Raw genomic sequence first — 19,556 nt, forward strand, 5'->3', positions numbered from 1 at the left:
TGATCAGAAATGGTTGGGCTAGAAATGAGCCGTGTATGTGAATGTAGCTTAGTAAGTGTTCTCTTCACTCCAGGTCTTTACCACGATTTAGCATGTCTCTTCCTTTAAGTCCCCAGTGCTGACGTCACAGTGAACTTGGGATGTAGCGCGTGCAGTGCACTACTTATTTCTGTCATCATTTTTCCCTGAGAGAAAATCGTGAAATGTGTATTTTAAAAAATACAGTAGCGGTATTATGCTTTTAAAAAGCCCACCAGAGTCTGGTTGGGGAGAAAGATAAAGTGTAGGCTCTCTCTGGTGGTTTTAGTTGTAAGCCAGATCTTTGTTGAGTATTTTTTCTTTTTTCTACTACTAGATTAAACTTCTTTCCTGTGAATGTAAATGTAATTTTGTGAAAATTTAATGAGGATCTACTTTATGCCAAGTGCTCTGCATAGCACTGTCTCTAAGCTATAAAATGAATCAAGCATCATTAAGTGAAACCTAACTTATGTCCTTAAGCTAATTTTCATTTGAGTAAAATTTAAAAATAGTGAAGATAGCGTTGTCGTGGCTTAGCAAAGCCCACTGGAGGTTTCTTATTGATGGCTGGATGTCCTGCAGGCTCTGTCTTGGTTCTTATGGATGGCTGTATGCCCCTCAGTTTCTATCCTGGTGGTTTTCTGTATTAGGGGTTCAATCAATATTTGTCAAACCGAATTTTGCTTTAAAAACTGACGACACACGCACACACAAAGCGATGGAACATTCAACTTCAGATTTATCATGTGGTCTGTTTGAGTCAGTGTGCTTCTTGGTACGCAAAAATAGATTTGAATTCAGAAATCTGTGTGCTGGTTGTTATGAAATTTGCAATTGAGCAAATCAAGATTTATTGTAATCTTTCCTTTCCCCAGCTTAAGTACCTTTAAAGGAATTCTCATTGGTCCTAGGATAGGTAACATTCTATCCAAAGCTGTGCTCGTAGTGCATATGTAGCTTCCTCACATCAGTCAGAGTTGTGTGTTTACTCCTATTTGTGTGATATCTGGTTAATGTCTGTGGCTAAATGCCCGTGTAGAGTCCCAGTCATCCTGTGCTCTGTGGTGGACTTAGCCACAGGCCCTGTGCGGAGGGGCGGGAGGGAGCACATAGTTATCAAATAAACATACCCAAAACTTAATATAGAGTGATCTTACTGCTTATTAGGAGCCCTACATAGAATGAGTAATGTAAAGGGGGGTGTGCAGTTTAATTTTTATATTTTTTACTTTTTGTTGTTTTCAAGACCACATATGTGAATTTGCATAGTAGAATTATATCACATGCATTTAACTATAGAAGAATGCAGCTTTGTACCCAACTAAAAGAGTAAAAAAAAAAAAAAAAGACAATACACAAAAGTACCACTAGATTTCCAAATTTTAAAGGATCTATGATACATTTGGTATTTATGCTTAGTTTAGAACTAGTATGTCCAGAAATTTTGTTGAGTGATAATACGTCTAGTTTTTAAATTAAAAATTACAGAAATTGAGGCACCCAAATATGAAATCCTGTTTTTCATAGTGTATAAAATTTTTTAAAATTCTTCTTCTTTTTTTTTTTTTCTTTATGAGACGGAGTCTCACTCTATCGCCCAGGCTGGAGTGCAGTGGTGTGATCTTGGCTCACTGCAAGCTCCACTGCCTCCCGGGTTCACACCATTCTCCTGCCTCAGCCTCCCGAGAAGCTGGGACTACAGGCGCCCGCCACCACGCCCAGCTAATTTTTATTTTGTTTTTTGTATTTTTAGTAGAGACAGGGTTTCACCGTGTTTGCCAGGATGGTCTCGATCTCCTGACCTCGTGATCTGCTCGCTTCGGCCTCCCAAAGTGCTGGGATTACAGGCGTGAGCCACTGCCCCCGGCCTTTAAAATTATTCTTAAAAATTATTCTTAAAAATCCAAATCTGAGGCCAAAATTTGATATTCTAGGCTTTACTTGTAGTTAGACTAATATTTTTATTTCTTGTTAATTAGCATTATTTGGAGAATTTAAGAAATGATTTTTAAAACAACTGAATGTCAAAATAAGTGTCTTAAGGATCCTTGTTTTTGATCATTTTGGAGAAAATTGCTTTAACTGTTGGTTATGTTAGTCTTTGCACTAGAATGCATGTCTTTCCCTAGTCCCTCATTTAAGGATCTGTAAAGTGCTTTGTAATTTAGGCTTCCATTTAAAAATTAGATTTATGTACTTAATTTTAGTTACAGATATGCATATTAGTTCTGAACTCTGAAACTATTTTTCTTCTGATTGTAAAACATATTTCCATTACATAACATATGAATACTTACATGGGCTGATGAGCAGAGGAAGTAACATACCCTCAGAGCTTAACATGTCCTGTGTGACTGATGACCCTGTTTCATTTGGGCACTTGCTCTGTCCAGTCTTCTGGTCTGGCCTCTTACCATCCACTAGTCCATTTAATGAACACATTTTTGTTCATGTTAGGACTGTCAAATACTATTTCACAAAACACTGTGTTGTGCTTTTTTTTGTCTTTTAAATAAGGAAGTAGTGGAGTGAAAGGCTAGTTACCTTTCTGGAAGTAAGTTTCTACACTTTAAATTCTGTTTTCCATTTCACATGTTCTTTGTTTTACAGTTAAATTAATCTAATTGGTTTCTCTTTCTGCAAAGGCTATACCTGGTGTTTTTGTCACTAATACAGAACTGTAAGTCCTTATCTTACCCGTAAAGTATATTTTCTAGTCATGTATTTGTCCTCAGAGAGTTTTTTTATTTTTAAAGTTTGCCCACTTAAAAAAGTAACATAAAATGTCAATTGTCGGAATATTTTAAAGTGTTGTTTTGAGATTTTTGTGGATCGTTTGTTTTTCTGTGCAGTTGCTGTTTTTAAGTGTATGAAAAAGTCCTGAGCTAAATTTTAAGCTTATGAAAAAATCATTTTAAAGATTCTTGACCTAGAATGTTTCAAAACCTATTTTAAAAGAGGTTTAAACATTGTAAAAACTATTCAGTCCTTTGATTTTACGTTGGTGTGTTGGGCAATGGTGGTATTTCAGTTGGCCGCTAAATACCAGGTAGTTTGGCTGCTGAATAATTTCTTAAATTTAAACTAAACTATACTTTTAAGTTTAAATGCATCTTCTTAACAATCGTAATATTACTTACTTAGACCTAGCAAATGAGGTTCTCATTTGTGTTGACTCTGTAGTTACAGCACATCACAGGTCTTATAGTTTGGGCTGCATTTGGGCACATGGTATCAGGTGGCAGTGAATGATGTTTGCTGGATGCATCTTATAGGCCATTTCATGCAAATCATGTTTGATGAGACTGCTGCATCAAATCACATTGCTTTCTGATTACAGCCCTTGCAGATGAGAATCCAGACTTTATTCTGTCCAGGAAAGAAAGTCTTGCTTTTGAACACCTACTGTTTTTACATGCCTGCAATGCCTTATAGTTACCAGCACTTAAGCTATGGAAGGAATCATGGGCATTTTCTCTGATCAGACCTATAAGTAGTAGCAGGCGAATATAGTAGGAGATCCTTCCAGCTGTCAAACATTGTCAGGCTTGCAAGGAGAGAATGCAGTTTAAAATGCAGGTGACATAATACCCAACATCCTCCACTTGCTAGTGAGTTTCTGATTAATTGTGATTACCATACATTATCATACCATCAAATTTAATCATATCAATGAATTCCCATCTGCAGCAGTAACAGGAGCAGCTAAACACTGTGGTAACAGCTATTAAAGAAGGTGGTTTATCAAATTCAGTAACCCTTTAACTTGCTGCTTGGTCAGCATGCAGTGCATGTGTTGGATAGAGATAGGGCTGGGTTAAAGTCCATGCTACTCACTCAAAGGCCAGGGAGTACGCCTTGAAATTACATAGAATTGGTTTCTTGTTTCTTCTGTTGGAGCCGTTGAGCTCCTTTGTAAAAACTGCTTTCTAAAATATGTGATAAACTACAGTTGTCCCTTGTACAACATGTGTATGTGCGGGGCCTGGAAGCAATCTCCTGTGCATACCGGCGGAGGGCTGTTTTTTGTTTATTGGCTAAGTCAATCTGTTAACATTGATTGGGACACTTTTTAAATTCTCTTCAGATACAGAGTGCCATATATATAGACTTAACCTCAGTGCAGTTTGCCCATCTGCAACTTAATAATTTAGCCTATGAAATGTTGGACACAAAGTTTAAAGTCTTGGAACTCCTCTGTGCCAAGGAAATCTTAGTTACTTTTAGTGATGTGTCCTAGAAAACACAGTGCTTTTTTTGTTTTAATATTTAATTTCCCGGGAGTCGTTGAAGACCTGTGGCTCTGTTTAGGTGCATTTTTAAGGCACACTTGGAAAGAAGTCCGGTTTTATCATAAAGTATCTAAAGCAGTTCTTCTGGTCGGTGCTCCCAGCACTCTGGGAGGCTGAGGTGGGCGGATCACTTGAAGTCAGGATTTCGAGACCAGCCTGGGCAACATGGTGAAACCCCGTCTCTACTAAAAATACAAAATTAGCTGGGCATGGTGGTGGGTGCCTGTAGTCACAGCTATTTGGGAGGCTGAGGCAGGAGAATTGCTTGAACCCAGGAGGTGGAGGTTACAATGAGCTGAGATAGTGCCACTGCTCTCCAGCTTGGGCGACAGAGTGAGACTCCATGTCAAGTAAGAAGAAACAAAACAAAACCAAAAAGCAGTTCTTCCAAACAATGAGAATTTTTTACTTTAAAAATTGAGTCCTTTGGGTGTACAGGTGTGTGCGTTTTGCTTGGTGCCTACCGTTATGTACTCATCTGGGGACTCCCCTGCCCCTTGTGGTCAGCCCCTCTGCCTGCCGGCCCCTGGCGACCACTGAATGGGTTTGTTCCTGTAATTGTGTTGTGTCAATGGAATCATAGAGCTTGTTTCATTTGGAGCCTGGCTGCTTTCCTGTAGCATAACACATCGGCGATTCATCCGTTTGCTGCACCAGTCAGTAGTTTGTCTTTTCTGTTGCTGAGTAGTATTCCAGTATATGGATATAGCACAGTTTGTTTACCCCTTCACCTGATAGGCATTTGGGTTATTTCCAGTCTTTGTTGTGATTAGAGTTGCTGTAAACATTTGTTTATGGCAGGGTTTTTTTTTTTTTTTTTTTTTTTTGGAGGGGGGTTGTGTATGTGTGTACAGATTTTTTTTTTTTTGGAACATAAGTTGTCAGTAAATGCCTAGGAGTGGATTGTGGATGATATAGTCAGTGTATTCACAGATGAGGCTTTAAGACAGACTGTATGCTTTTCAGTTGACATAGCTGATACTACTGCTTTCCTTTTTTAGTTGGTTCTTTTTTTTTCTGTTTTTTTTGAATGAGGAAATACAGTCTTTATAGAGCATATATGGTTGAAAATCGGTAGTGAATAAAAAAAGATTGTGTGATCACTATATTCCATAGTCTGTGTTCAGCAGCCTGTGGAGCAAAAGTAAAAAATTATTATTTTTTTGTTTTGGAGATTGGCAAGCTGACTTTTGGAAAGATCAAATTGCCTAAGTTCACACAACTGGAAACGGGAGGTAGAACTAGAGGCCGATTCTCTTAGTTTTTATGCTGTGCTTTCTCCTTCAATATGAAATTGAATTTCCATAAACTGAGAAAAAATGATAGAATCCAGTAAGTTGAGTTGTAACTACGTAAAGTTGTGACCCTCATTAAGTACTGAAGTGAGGAAGTTTACTACAGCGGGGCCAGTCATTGGGAGGAGTTGTTTCAGGAGGGCGTGGGAGGGTGAGGGTGCAGAAATAAAGAGTTTTTCATTTCAGGAAATAATGTAAGTAGTCTTTAGGAGGTTCATCAAAACACCATTTTGTACCCAGAAGTTTTGTAGTTTGTAGTGGGTGCTCTTGTTTCACTGCTTGAACCATTAATATTATCCTAACGTATTTAAATTCACGTGGTTTTTTTTTTTTTTTTTTTTTTTTAACCCCCTAATATGAAACCTAGTACTTGGCACAAAGTATGTCCTTCAAAATGTTTAGAATGCATCTGTAAATATAAAAATACCCTCTAGGAAGATGAATGTAGGTATTTAAACAAGGCATAACCTGAAAGAAAAAAAATCCATGGAGAATACTGAAATAAGAGGATTAACATACTGTGATAGAGGGCTGTAATTTTAATTATGTCAGGGGTCACTAGTGGCCTTTATTCTTTGCATTCAACCCATTTAATCGGAATTAACTGAGAGGTGTTCCTAAGTGTCAATTGGTTTCTTATATAGTTCTTTGTATTTTAAGTGAGATTAATAAAGGAAAACATGTTGTAGAGATTGGTTATAATTTATTGAAAGATTCATGAAGTTTCAATGACATTTTTAAGGTATTTAATTAGTCTTATTAAAATATACGGACTGACCCTTTTAGGGAAGCTGATAAGTCACATAATAGCTGTTAGTGCCTTTTTATTCTTGGCTTTATACGATTAACTTTGTGCTAAGCAATTTATGCAAAATTTTTCATCTTTTTTTTTTTGTGACTGGAGTTATCAGTTCTTCTTGAATAGGATTAATATAGATAAAAATCATGTAATTAACAAGAGATGCAGAAAAGCGAAAGTATAATTTGTATGAGAATTATATGAGAGAGAATAATAATTTCTCACCTTGGATTTTTAAAGGGATATAAAGAAAAGCAAAATTGAGCAATTATTTGAGAGGATTAAAGTAGTCTTTTCTTTCAAAAGGTAGAATTAACGTTAGTACTAAAAGTTCTGTTAAGTGAGGTATTCACAGCTCATAACAGTTTTAAAATAATTTTGTATTTGGTAGAGGGAGTTGGTAATGTAGTACCCTTATTCCCATGAAATGATAGAAGTTAATAAAGGAATGATCACATCAACAGAACCTCTTATGAATGCCATGATTTATATGGCATTGCTTGGAGATAAATTTGTTTTAGCAGAATCAAGGTACTATGATGGATAAAGCACTTAATAAACCAGGAGTGTGAAAATGTGGGTTCTTGTCATCTTTGTTGTCATTCATTGGTGATGTAAACTTAGTTAATTCACTTCTAACTCTGTAAACCTGAGTTTCTTTATCTCATAGAGGAAAAGTGACTTGTCTGCCAGTTTCTTGGAGCAGTATTTGTATCAGCTACAACATAATAAACTGGCTATGATATTTGACTGAGTCAGGATGTGAATGAGGCTCGTTTAACAGAAAACTTAGTTAACAGTGACTGTTTTATTTTTTGCATAAAAATGAAAAAGCTTTTATTTTTTATGTATAGCAGCTTTATCAGGGACTCACATTTTTTTCCATCTGCCCATCACCTAATGCATTTGTCTGTATTCCAGGCCAAAAGAAGAGGAGGGCAAGGGCAGAAGGTACAGGCCAGCTGAGGTGTCCCCCAGGGAGCTCCCTGCCACCCATCCTCCAGCTGACAACTGCTCCTGTTGGCCAGAGTCTAGCCAAATGTCACCCTCCTTATAAGTTGGAATATGTAGTTTTTATCTGAGCAGTGTTGTCCTGAATAAAATTAGGGCTCTGTTACTAAGGAATAAGTGATAACTTGTGCTAGGTGAGCATTTAAGCAGTCTTTTCCATGTGGCTGACGTGTTCATCAGAATTTAAGTTGTGTAATTAGAGGAAAAGAGAAAAGTGCCACTTGTGTTCAAAACAAACAGAAAACAGGAAAAGTGACACTGTGCGTTTCAGGAGACCTGCTATTTGTCAAACTTCTGTTTCAGAAAAGCAATAGTGTTAACAGTCAATGAGCAGCTTTTGGGATCTTAAAGCTTAAAAGTTAAACAACTTATTTAAATATTTAAACTCTCAAGTTCTATGAGAGCAGTGGCAAGCCGCAGATCTGCCCGGGTGAGCTCTCCCTTGTGTCCAGCAGCATCTGACATTGCCAGAAAGGTAACCGTCCACCCCTGCTTTTTTCTCTGAGACAGCATTCATTCTGTAGCTCAGGCTGGAATGCAGTGGTGTGATCGCAGCTCACTGCAGCCTCAGCTTCCCGGGCTCAGGGGATCCTCTCACCGCAGCCTCAAGTAGCTGGGACTACAGGTGTCTCCCACCATGCCTGGCTAATTTGTTTTTGTACTTTTTGTAGAGATTGGGTGTCGCCATGTTGCCTGGGCTGGTTTCGAGCTCCTGGGCTCAAGCATTGGCCCACCTTGGGGTCCCAAAGTGCTAAGATTATAGGCGTGAGGCACTGTCCCCAGCTGAGGCAACCCTTTTCACTCTGGTGTATTTCATGGGTCAGTCATTGAATGTTTTTTTCTGAGAGGTGTCTTGCATTATCTGCCCTCTTTTCTTATCCTGGTACCACTTGACTGATATGCGGGCATTTGTCATCTTGGAAAATGGGCCGTCATGACTTCCTCCTGGTTGGACTGGATTTATCTACCATTCAGGTGCTCTCTTTCCCTGGGCCAGCCTCCCCACCTGTTAAGGTCAGTGTGTACTTCAGGTTCTTTGGATCCTGTGCACTTGCTGACATAATGTTACTCCCTCCTCACTGCCCTTCACCCAGCTGCTTCAGGAGCCAGCAGCCTGCCTGTAGCATGTACAGACTCCAGGCTACACTTGCAAATCCTTCTTTTCCCATTCTTGCTCTATTTAACTAACTTCCAAGGTCAGAAATTGCCTTGTTTACTCACTCTGAGTAAATGGTTTCTTTCTACATCTTAGATAGCGTCTTTGGTCTTACCTCTTTAATGCAGTTCTTGTAGGTTGGTCACGTGAGTACTGGTAATTTCTTTTACTTATTAAAGCCTGCCATGGAATTTCCATGGCTATCTGACTTTTGACTTGATGTAGTACATACTGGTTTTCTTGCCTCTGAAACACACATGGACTTGCACAATTACACTTACATATGTAATGATAAAACATATGATTAGGGACTGATTAGGGAATGTGAGAAAAATCCCTCCCCATTTGCTGTTCATGCCAAGGAGTCCCCAGTGTGCTCTGCAGGTGGGCAGCCTGGGTTTGAATTCAGGTTCTGCCACTTTCTAACCTTGTACTAAGTGGAGGTTATTTAAGTGGTTAGAAGATTTCTGTGAGCAGAATACCTACCTTGTAGGGTTGTGATAAGGATTAAATGAGACAGCATGTGTATTAGTCTGTTTTCATACTGCTATAAAGAACTGCCCAAGACTGGGTAATTTATAAAGAAAAAAGGGTTAATTGACTCACAGTTCCGCTTGGCTGGAGAGGCCTCAGGAAGCTTACAATCATGACAGGAGGCGAAGGGGAAGCAAGCACCTTCTTCACATGGTGGCAGGAGAGACAGCAAAGTGGGGAAGTGCCACTTTTAAACCATCAGATCTTGTGAAAACTCACATACCATCATGAGAACAGCGTGGGGGAAACTGCCCCCATGATCTAGTCACCACCCACCAGGTCCCTCCCTCCACCTGTGGGGATTACGGTTGGAGATGAGATGTGGGTGGGATACAGAGCCAAACCCTATTAGCATGGAAGTTCTGGCCTCCCGCCGGTGACCCTCACTCTTTTCCCAGCTGCAGGGGGAAGAAGCCAGTCAGCATGGTCCTCTCACTCGTTTTCTCTAACAATATTACATAGAATACGAGTTAAAATGATTTCTTACCGGCCAGATGTAGTGACTCACACCTGTAAACCCAGTGCTTTGGGAGGCCAAGGCGGGAGGATCCCTTGAGGCCAGGAGTTTCAGACTAGCCTGGGTAACACAGTGAGACCCCATCTCTACAAAAAATTTAAAAATCAGCCAGATATAGTGGCTCATGCCTGTAGTCCTGGGCTCTCTGGAGGCTGAGGCAGGAGGATCACTTGAGCCTAGGAGTTTGAGGATGCAGTGAGCTATGATCATGCTGCTACACTTCAGTCTGGGTGGCAGAGCAAGACCCTGTCTCTTAAAGAAAAAAAAAATTCTGTCATACATGTAAGAACTCAGTTCTGTTAATTTTTCTGTCTCTCAACCAGTGATCACCCCAGATCTTGGCTTCTCTTTGGTCCTAGTGCATGTATGTGTTTCACATCTGCTCAGCTCGAAAGCCTCAGGCAGTTCATTGCCCAAGGTCTAGGTCAGTACATCCTAACCTTTGTTTCTTCCTTCCTTCATTCAGCCATTCAGCACCTCTCCCCGTGTTTTGTGGGCAGCTGGTTTTACAGCATGGTGCAGTACTTCCAGGTGGAGAATGTGAGGCTCGGGGAATACCTTGCTATTACAAACAGGCATTTCATTCATCCATTAAATATTTATAACCGCCTGTGTGCCAGGCACTGGGCCAAGCATGGAAACACATTGATGTATAAGGCAGGTCTGGTCTCAGCTCTCGTACCCGACAGTTGAAGGGCAGAGAGAAGTGGGAGTGGTTTGGAGAGATTCAAGAGACAAAGTTTCTAGGACTTGCTGGTACTTTATGAGGGATTTCTGATTTGAACTCAGAAATAAGAATGCAAACAGGAGATCTGTACTGATTTGGTTTTTACCCTGTTTGGAAACATGGAAATATTACAGAAGACATGGACATATTTCAGAAGCTGTATATCATATTTACAGTCTGTCTGCAAAAACTGCTGCTGTCTACAAAATCGTGTAAAAATGATAACGACATGTATGATGGACTTTTGTTATTTGCTAGGTACTGTCCTAAGGACTTTCCTGCCCCCGTGAGGTGGGTACTATTGTTATCGCTGTTTCGTAGGTGAGTAAACTGAGGCCCAGACAGATTCAGTTATGAGCTCAAGGCTGTAGCTGGTAAGTGGCTGGGATGGAGACAGGGCTGGGAGAGCTGTCAGGTTAGATGATGAGTGCTGCTTCTCAACCTGGGCACCTGCAGGATCGCTGGAAGTTAGAATAAAGTTCTGCTTGAACATTAGTGATGGATCTTAAAGGCTTTTATTTTCCACTGAGTGTGAAAAAACTATCATGAGAGAGAATTTTGGGGGCTTTGTTATGTATCAGTAACATTCAAATGCCAGTGACTGTGCATTTAGACAGCATGTAAATAGTCAGTTAAAGGAAAGAGAGTTTTGGGAAGAGATGAAAATCACAACATTAAAGTTCCAGGGAAGTCTTCCAGGGAATCTGATAGTGCTTAGAGACCTAAGAAGTAAGGTACCTAGTTCTCAGGTGGCTTGGAATTTTTATGGAAAACTAGGTTTGTGGACTAAACTCTTTGAGTTTATTCTTCTAATTCAGTAACTCTTTTCTTTTGGAAAAAGGACAAAAGGGCTAAAGACAGAGTCCTTTTCCCTGATGACAACCTGTGGCAAAGTAAAAAAGCGAACCTTGGTTGACTCTGCTCAGGGTGGAGTGGAGGCCAGTCTGCTTTCCCAGTTACGTTTTGCCTTATCTATAATGAGAAAAATCTGTCTTTTTGAGGACTTGAAATTAACTGCCTGATGGAAGGTGGGATAAAGGGTTTATAAAGAGCCCTGCTGCAGCAGCCGCGTGGCCGGTGCTGTGGTGCCCGCCTTATCCAAGGGGCGTGTACTGCGAGTCCCCCAGTAGAGACCGTGGTTTTTCCTGTACATGCATACCTAGGATAAAGTTTAATTTACAAATTAGGCACAATAAGAGATGAGCAACGATAGCTAATCATACAATAAAACAGTTACTGCTCTTGCATTTTGGAGCCATTATTAAGTAATATATGAGTTACTTGAATGCAAGCTCTGCAGTACTGTGACAATCAATCTGATAACCAAGACGTTGACCAAGTGACTAATGGACTAGCATGCAGGGAGTCTTCAACATGGATCCTCTGGACAAAGGTATGATTTGATTCCCCAGGGTGGACGGAGCAGGATGGCAAGAGATTTGGTCATGCTACTCAGAAAGGTGTACAGTGTAAAACTTACGAATTGTTTATTTCTGGAATTTTCCATTTAATATTTTCAGATTTCAATTCATGGTGTGTAACTCAACCCCAGAAAATGAAACTATGGATAAGTGAGGACCTCTGTACTATTGAGGATGCGACCTGTGGCACTAAGATACAATCATGGAACTTAGAAGAACTACAGAATTTTTTAAGAAATGGCGTTTTCCAGTTCTAAGCCCAGTAAGAAAAGCCGTAATAAATATTAGGGATTCACCTATTAAATAACGAAGATTGAAAGATCAGGACCTCTTTCAGCTTGTTCTAATTGTAGGCAAAATTTAAAGAGAACTGGCACTTCCCTGGCATGAGAGCTGAGTGACAAAAGGTCAGCTACAGAAGCAGCCCTTCTTTCTGCACCTGGGGAGGAGCTCTGCCTGCTGCTGGTTGGTCCTGTGGGAACAGTGCACCCTGCAGCTGCACACCTGGCAACTGGCACACCGGAAAGGGGTGAAGGGGAAACTGAATCGAGATCGGAGAGAGTGGTAGTGCATAATTACCTGTCATTCTGAATGACTGATACATCAAGCTTTGCTTTACTCTTTGTTAAGACTGGCAAAATAATTGTAAATTGATAAAAACTATTCATGCCCAGTGATGCTGATTTCCAGCTGTTAATACAATAAAAATGTGTTTAAGGGTTAAGTGGAAATAGCCCCAAAGGACTCTCTCGCTTTCTCTGAAAGTATATTTTACTGTTCCCGTTCTTTCTGGCACCTCCCGATGTCTGCTTTTTTGCCAGCTCATTAGCATAGTAGTGACTGATAGAGCTAATGAGTTACGAGCCCTGAAGTGTGCTGACTGTAGTTAGGGCTGACGGCTTGTCAGCACATCGGTGGCCGACTTTCACCTTCTGTTCTACTTCAGCATACTGTTCCTATCTTTTAAATGAAAAATCTGACCAAATGTATAATAGAGTGAGAATTTATGTTTATTTTTAACAAATAGACTGTTCCTAAAAATTAGCAGCAAGTCCATTACTCATGGTAGAAAGTGATGTTTAGATGCAGGTGGATGCAGAGAAGGGTGGGAAGGAGGTGCGGTGAGGATGCCGAGGGCCTTGCAGGCAGAGGGGACAGCTGTGTGGTGGAATCACTAGAAGGTGCTCAGAGGTGTGAAATTATCCTGGGCAGTGAGAGAAGGGCGAAAGACTGCTGATTGACACTGATGAGCCAGTTAAAATAAAATAAAAGCTTTTAGTGATTCCAATTCATGGGATTCTTCATGTTCCAGCCTTTAGGAGCCTGGCCACAGGGGTAGAGGAGTCAGAGGCTTGGGTCCATCTGGGCCCTGTGTCAGGCGTCTCCTGATACAGGGAGGTGACCAGAGAGTGAAACAGGGACAGGAGGAGGTAAAGGTTCTGTACCAAGGGTTACAAGAGAAGCCGTTTTCTGTAGTAATTTTGCATTTTGGCTGAGACAGAAATGTAAGAGTGAACATTTTTCAAGGAAATACCTGTGATGGAAAGGGGAAGTGCGTAATGTGACGAGTGTCCAGGGTCCACCTTCTGAGTTGGGGGTACACTACCATTTTTATATCTAAGTCGGGGAAAAGTTGTAACCCAAATTTAGTAATTTTGATAAGATTTCTTATTATATGGGTTGGAACTCCCTCCACTGTGTTTTTATGATGTCATGAATAAAATGCACCCTTGCAGGAGCTTTAACTTGGTTTTCTTGAATATTGAAATCCCTGATGTGGTTGAATGAACTTACAGAAAAATAAAAATACTAAAATCGTGTTGTGACCTTGGACCAGTGATTTAATGTCGTAAGTTTTCGTTTCCTCGCTGTGTGTTGATGAGTTCATGGGGCCCTGGTATCGACAGTGGTAACAGCGTCATACCCAGGAGTTCCTGGACTCTGCCAGTGGACTGGGGGCCTGAGTTCCCTTTGGTCCTCGTTCTAAAGTGGCTGCTTGTAAAATGTTGGTTCTTGACTGGTCCATGTTGAATTCGCCATGGTTGTTTAAGTTCTGCGAGAATCCCTGCAGTTGTCAGTCGCTGTATGGTAGGGAGTGTGTAGGAGCGTTTGCTGAGCTATAAAAGGCTGTGAGTCCTGGCAAGTAGAAAGAATGGCCGTTCGCATTGCTAGTACCTTCCTGTTTTGTCACCTAGAACCTGAGCCTTGATTTAGAACCCACTTCCCCAACTCTAACCCGTGCTGAGACTTTGTTCTTAGGTCTCCTCATCTGGCTCCCACTAGGCATCAAGACCTACCAGAAAAGTAAGAAAATGAACATTTAATTTAGTCAGTCTCTTTGTGAGCACCTCCCAGGTTCCAGACTTGGCAGACAGAGGCCCACACCTCATCCCGGCTGTTGCTCGGGGCTCCTTCTCCCTGACCCGCTCTTGCTGTCACCTGACGCCCAGGGTGTGCCTGGCTGCACTAGTGCCAGCCAGATTCACCAGTTTGTCTTTTAACTGGTCTGTAATTTCAAGAACATCAACAGACCCACTGTTGGTGAGTTGGCTTGGACCTTGAAGTTGCCCTAGTCCAGTTCGCTTTGAGATCGTCCCCAGCAGGCAGTGCTCCTCCTCCTGAGTGCGTGCTTCTGTGGGTTGAGGATGTGTTTATTGCTAGGAGAGTGTTAGAAACCTCCTCCCTCTGTTGAATCGAAATCAGCCCCATCCAAACTCTTATCTAGGTGATTGGGTAAACCAACATCAAACCTACTTGTGGTTGATCTTGACTCAGTTACATGAAGAGAGCTATCATAACCACACTTAACGGTGGAAATGGTTTTTCATAGTTTCCAGAGGTGTTAACTAATTTCGTATTTGTAAGCTAAAATGTCATAAAATACCCATTTTTCATTTGAAGAGTTTACATTTGAGTGATTTTTACTTTTCACAACTATTAGCTTGTTTCGAGCTGTGATATTGTCTCTTTTTGGTGTCTCAGTGACATCATTTTCATCCATATGTTTTACATTTCTCAATGCAAATTCTTTTAATGAATCTTGCTGGTTCCTTTTGTATTTATCTGTTTGAAACCCCTCCCGTGTGCCTCCTCCCCCGAAATAAGCGTAGGCAAGTGTGCATTGAAACAGCTTATGAGTAATTGGAAAAGGATTTTTATTCAGGACCACCGTTGCCAATTTGCATGGGTTAGAAACAATGTGATCAGTCAAACCTCTCTGCATGCAGAGACAGGCAGTTGTTTGTTTTATTCCGTGTCATTCTGAGAAGCATCATTTCAACGTTTTTTTTGAAATAATGCAGAACCTTGATTGCTAATTTATTGTCATTCAGAAAGTTTCGAAGATTATTTTAAGACATGTTTTGAAATGCTTGCACAGCTACTCCGCAGCTTACGGTGGGTTATATCAGGATGAGGCCGCTGTAAGTTGCAAACATCGTAAGTTGGACCATTGTAAGTCAGGAACTGTCTGTATATGTCAGAATCATGTTGATACACAAAAGTAGAGATGGAATACTAATGCTATACTTTATAAAGAGAACATTTAAGTTACCTGGAGGAATACAATATTATTTTGGAGGAGATACATTCACGCTCACACCGTGTGTTTCATTGACTTCAAACAAAAGATGAAAATATTTTAAAACAAGAGGAAAAAGCTTTGGCAGTGGGAGAAAGCAGGCAAGCTGATTGAAATTCCTCATGCAGATTTAGTGAGTAACAGTATGTAATGGCCTGTGCTATTAGAAGTATTTTTCGAGCATATTATTAGCAAAGTAAAGATATTAAATATTCAAGAATATTGGCCAGGTGTTGTGACTCATGCCTGTAATCCAAGTACTGTAGGAGGCTGAGGTGGAAGAATTGTTTGAGCCCAGGCGTTCGAGACCAACCTGGGCAACATAGCAAGACCCTGCCTTTACAGAAAAACTAGCTGGATATGGTGGCATGCTCTGATCCCTTTAGCCCAGGAGTTTGAGGCTACAGTGAGCTGATTGCACCACTGCACTCCAGCCTGGGTAACAGAGTGAGACTCTGTTTCTCTCTCTCTCTCTCAAAAAAAGAGATCCATATCGAAGTATCTTATCAGTGAATTTTCAAATTATCATTATGATAAAGTATACACATTTATTAGGGGCAAAAGACCGTGTGTATGATATGTATTCTCACTTACAAATATATTCCTCAGTTACTGACATTTATTGGGTTCATTGTGTCTTAATTGATGTCTTTATCTAGAGAAGTGACACTCCCTAATGTCAGGCAATAGTTGGTATGGATTTCCTTGTTTCATCTAAAGTAATAAAAACCACGAGAGTTTCAGCTTTGGACTTCCTGTTGTACATGTTTCAATAAGTGCCTAAAGTTTATGTTTTTATAAAGATGTAATATTTGTGTGTTAAACATTTCTTTATTATTTTGTAGCCAACAATCTTAAGGGTTTATGGTGTTTATACTAGTGTTCATTTTGTCTGTTCTCTCAATGCCACGGGTAGAACAGACTTTTGCAGGGAGAAGGAAGGAAAATGCAGCGTGGAAGAGCATTTTCATTCCTTTTTTTTTTTGAGACGGAGCCTGGCTCTGCCGCCCAGGCTGGAGTGCAATGGCCGGATCTCAGCTCACTGCAAGCTCTGCCTCCCGGGTTCACGACGTTCTCCTGCCTCAGCCTCCCAAGTAGCTGGGACTACAGGCGCCCGCCACCTCGCCCGGCTAGTTTTTTGTATTTTTTTTTTAGTAGAGACAGGGTTTCACCGTGTTAGCCAGGATGGTCTCGATCTCCTGACCTCGTGATCCGTCCGTCTCGGCCTCCCAAAGTGCTGGGATTACAGGCTTGAGCCACCGCGCCCGGCCAGAAGAGCATTTTCAGTGCTAGAAAATGTTGCATTTCGAGAGAACAGCTAATTAGTAATAAAATGACAGGCCAAGGCATTGGGATTGTAAGTTTGTGAGAAGAGTAATACTTAAAAGTTGTGAAATAATTGACTCAGTTTCAAAGAACAAGGTGCTATTAAATGAAAATTATTTTGATGATAGTTAATAGTTAATTCTTTTTGGAGCAGTGAAAAAGTGGTGAACATTTCTTTACCTTTATGCTGCTGCTTAGGTCAATACAGTGGTTTAAAAAAATCTCCCTGAGTATCTGAAAGGCCAACTGAAAAATGAAGTAATTTTAATTTGTCTCTCAAGAGTTTTAGTAACATGTAGTTTTTGAAAAAAGTTAATCTGTAAGAATTTGTTTAAATTTTTTTATCCAAAGGACTCTGTGTACTATTTTGTTTGTAATAATTTGGTTTCTTAAACATTTCACATTTTTCTGTTAAGTCAGGAATTGCTGATTGAATTTTTCTTTTAAAGCGAAGCAATTTCGTAGCTGCAGCCTACAGTCGTGTTACATAGCAAAGATTAGCATCTTTAAAAAGATAAATGTCATGACAGTGTTTTGGATTAATGGGAAGGAGGCTAATAATTGGATGAATTTCAATAATCTTAAAAATAATATTCTTGTTTTACAATGACATTAAAACATTGATTTAATTTCTAGTTGCTGTGTTTCGATTTTGGATCTTTTAGTATGGCAGAATCACCTGTTGTTTAACACTTAGTTTGTATGTTAGTATGTGCGGTCATGTGCTGTGTAAGGATATTTTGGTGAATGGTGGACTGCATAGACGGCGGTATTTCCGTGAGACTATAATACTGTATTTTATTGTAACCTTTTCTAGGGTTGGGTATGTTTACATCCACAGATACTTAGCATTGTGTGACAGTTGCCTACAGTATTCAGTACAGTCATATGCTGCCCTGGTGTGTAGCCTTCAAGCTACTGGTGTGTACTATACAGGCTAGGTGTATAGAAAGCTCTACCATCTAGGGGTGGGTGTGTGTGTGATTACAATACACTCTGTGGTGTTCGCATGATGGAATCACCTAAGGATGCATGTCAGAATGTATCCCTGTCATTAACGATGCATGACTCTGTGTGTGTGTGTGTGTGTGTGTGTGTGTGTCTGTGTAGAAAGAGAAAGACAATGACTGTTGGGAGACACATTACTTGACATTTTCGAGGAAAACTTGGAACCAGGTCTATATTTCTGAAAATTACATACCATTTTTCTGTCCTTCTCCCTGTTTCTCTGTTGTTGTTGTTCTTTAGGGCCCACCAGAATTTCCACAGCATACACCTGGACCTGTTCCCAACAGTTTCAGCCAGCCCCCACGACTCCCTCTCCAGGACCAGTGGAGAGCCCCACCCCCGCCTCAGGAGCGAGACCCTTTCTTCTTAGGAGGTACAGAAAGAGTGAGTGGTGTGGAGTAACAGCAGAAGCTGTGTTGGGTGATGTGCCCAAACACATTTGTTTTGTAAACTGAATTTAACTCCCAGTTGGAGATGTTGTTGGGAATGCCAGGTTTTTGTACCATAGCAGTTCTGCCTATCGTTTCAGGTGCTAAAATTGGATATTGTTGGTATCCAAAATGGGAACATCTCATATAAAGGAGGAATTTATGTATAGAAAATGACAAACGAAGCAATCTAGAAATAAGAGGCAAAATCTGGAATTGTTTCCAAATATTCATAACCTGTCAACACTTGTGATTTTTGTCCACATTAGGATAGTGCTTCAGATTGCTTTTCTGAGCAGCACGTGGTCTTTGTAACCTGAAGTTCATGATGTCATGTTACCTTTCAGTTTCTGGTGAACCGCGATTCCCGAGCCATCTTTTTCTGGAACAGCGAAGTCCCCCTCCACCGCCACCGCCTCCTACCCTTCTTAACAGTAGCCATCCTGTTCCTACTCAGAGTCCTCTACCATTCACTCAGCCAGGACCAGCATTTAATCAGCAAGGACAGCAGCCAGTGTTCCCAAGAGAGCGGCCCGTACGACCAGCCCTGCAGCCTCCAGGTCCGGTGGGGATTCTGCACTTTAGCCAGCCTGGGTCGGCAACCACACGGCCCTTCATTCCTCCTAGACAGCCGTTCCTGCCAGGCCCAGGACAGCCGTTCCTGCCCACACACGCACAGCCCAACCTGCAGGTATGCGTCCTGAGCGAACCTCCAGGGAAAAAATGTGTAGCTTTGAGTCTTTGTGTTTCATAAAGTTAAACGTTTTTATTTGAGCCTACTAATTTATGGTTATTTAAAGAATAAGGGTATTAGTCTTAAATGTACTGTTTATTAAAGACAACTTTTTTTGACATTGTTGCTTATCTCAATACAAGAAAAAAATGGGAAAATGTCATTTTTTGGGAATTGAAAAATGCTACTTATTAGGATTTTTTAAAGGCTCTACTAATAAAATTAGGACATGTTTTGATAATACATTTGCTCATCTGTATAAAATTTCATGAAAGGTTTACCAGTGGAAATACTTTGTCAGATTACATTCCTGCAGTAGACAGTTTTGAAGAGTCTTTGCATGGGGGGAAGAAAATGTTGCTGTTCCCTGGTTATTTGAGGGCCTTGAGTGCCCTCTGCTGACCGGCTTCTGCTTCATGGGTTGACATGTGTCTGTAAATCTTTCTTACCAAGTGTGTATTTCTTCTTGTATTGTAGGGTTACTATTAAAATACATAGCGATGGTAAACTTGAATCAACTATTTAAAAACACATGGAATACATATCTAAGCTAAAAAAGGAAAATGAGTATTATCTAGGGTGTTAAAGGAAGATAAAATGTTTTTAAGAATTTTTCGGCCGGGCGCGGTGGCTCAAGCCTGTAATCCCAGCACTTTGGGAGGCCGAGACGGGCAGATCACGAGGTCAGGAGATCGAGACCATCCTGGC

The 19,556-nt window shown here is 40.6% G+C and overlaps 1 protein-coding gene across 2 annotated transcripts in view; it reads left to right on the forward strand.

The window, feature by feature from the left end:
• Positions 1 to 19,556, forward strand: part of RBM33 (RNA binding motif protein 33) — a 141,873-nt gene that overhangs the window by 71,468 nt on the left and 50,849 nt on the right. For both annotated transcript variants that reach the window (XM_011973081.1, XM_011973082.1), the window contains exons 10-11: positions 17,928 to 18,060; positions 18,463 to 18,806. In XM_011973081.1, coding sequence (XP_011828471.1) covers positions 17,928 to 18,060; positions 18,463 to 18,806 — 477 coding nt within the window. The remainder of the gene's footprint in view (positions 1 to 17,927; positions 18,061 to 18,462; positions 18,807 to 19,556) is intronic.

Source organism: Mandrillus leucophaeus, unplaced genomic scaffold, assembly GCF_000951045.1.
Source record: "Mandrillus leucophaeus isolate KB7577 unplaced genomic scaffold, Mleu.le_1.0 Scaffold134, whole genome shotgun sequence".
In the NCBI taxonomy this organism is placed as follows: Eukaryota; Metazoa; Chordata; class Mammalia; order Primates; family Cercopithecidae; genus Mandrillus; species Mandrillus leucophaeus.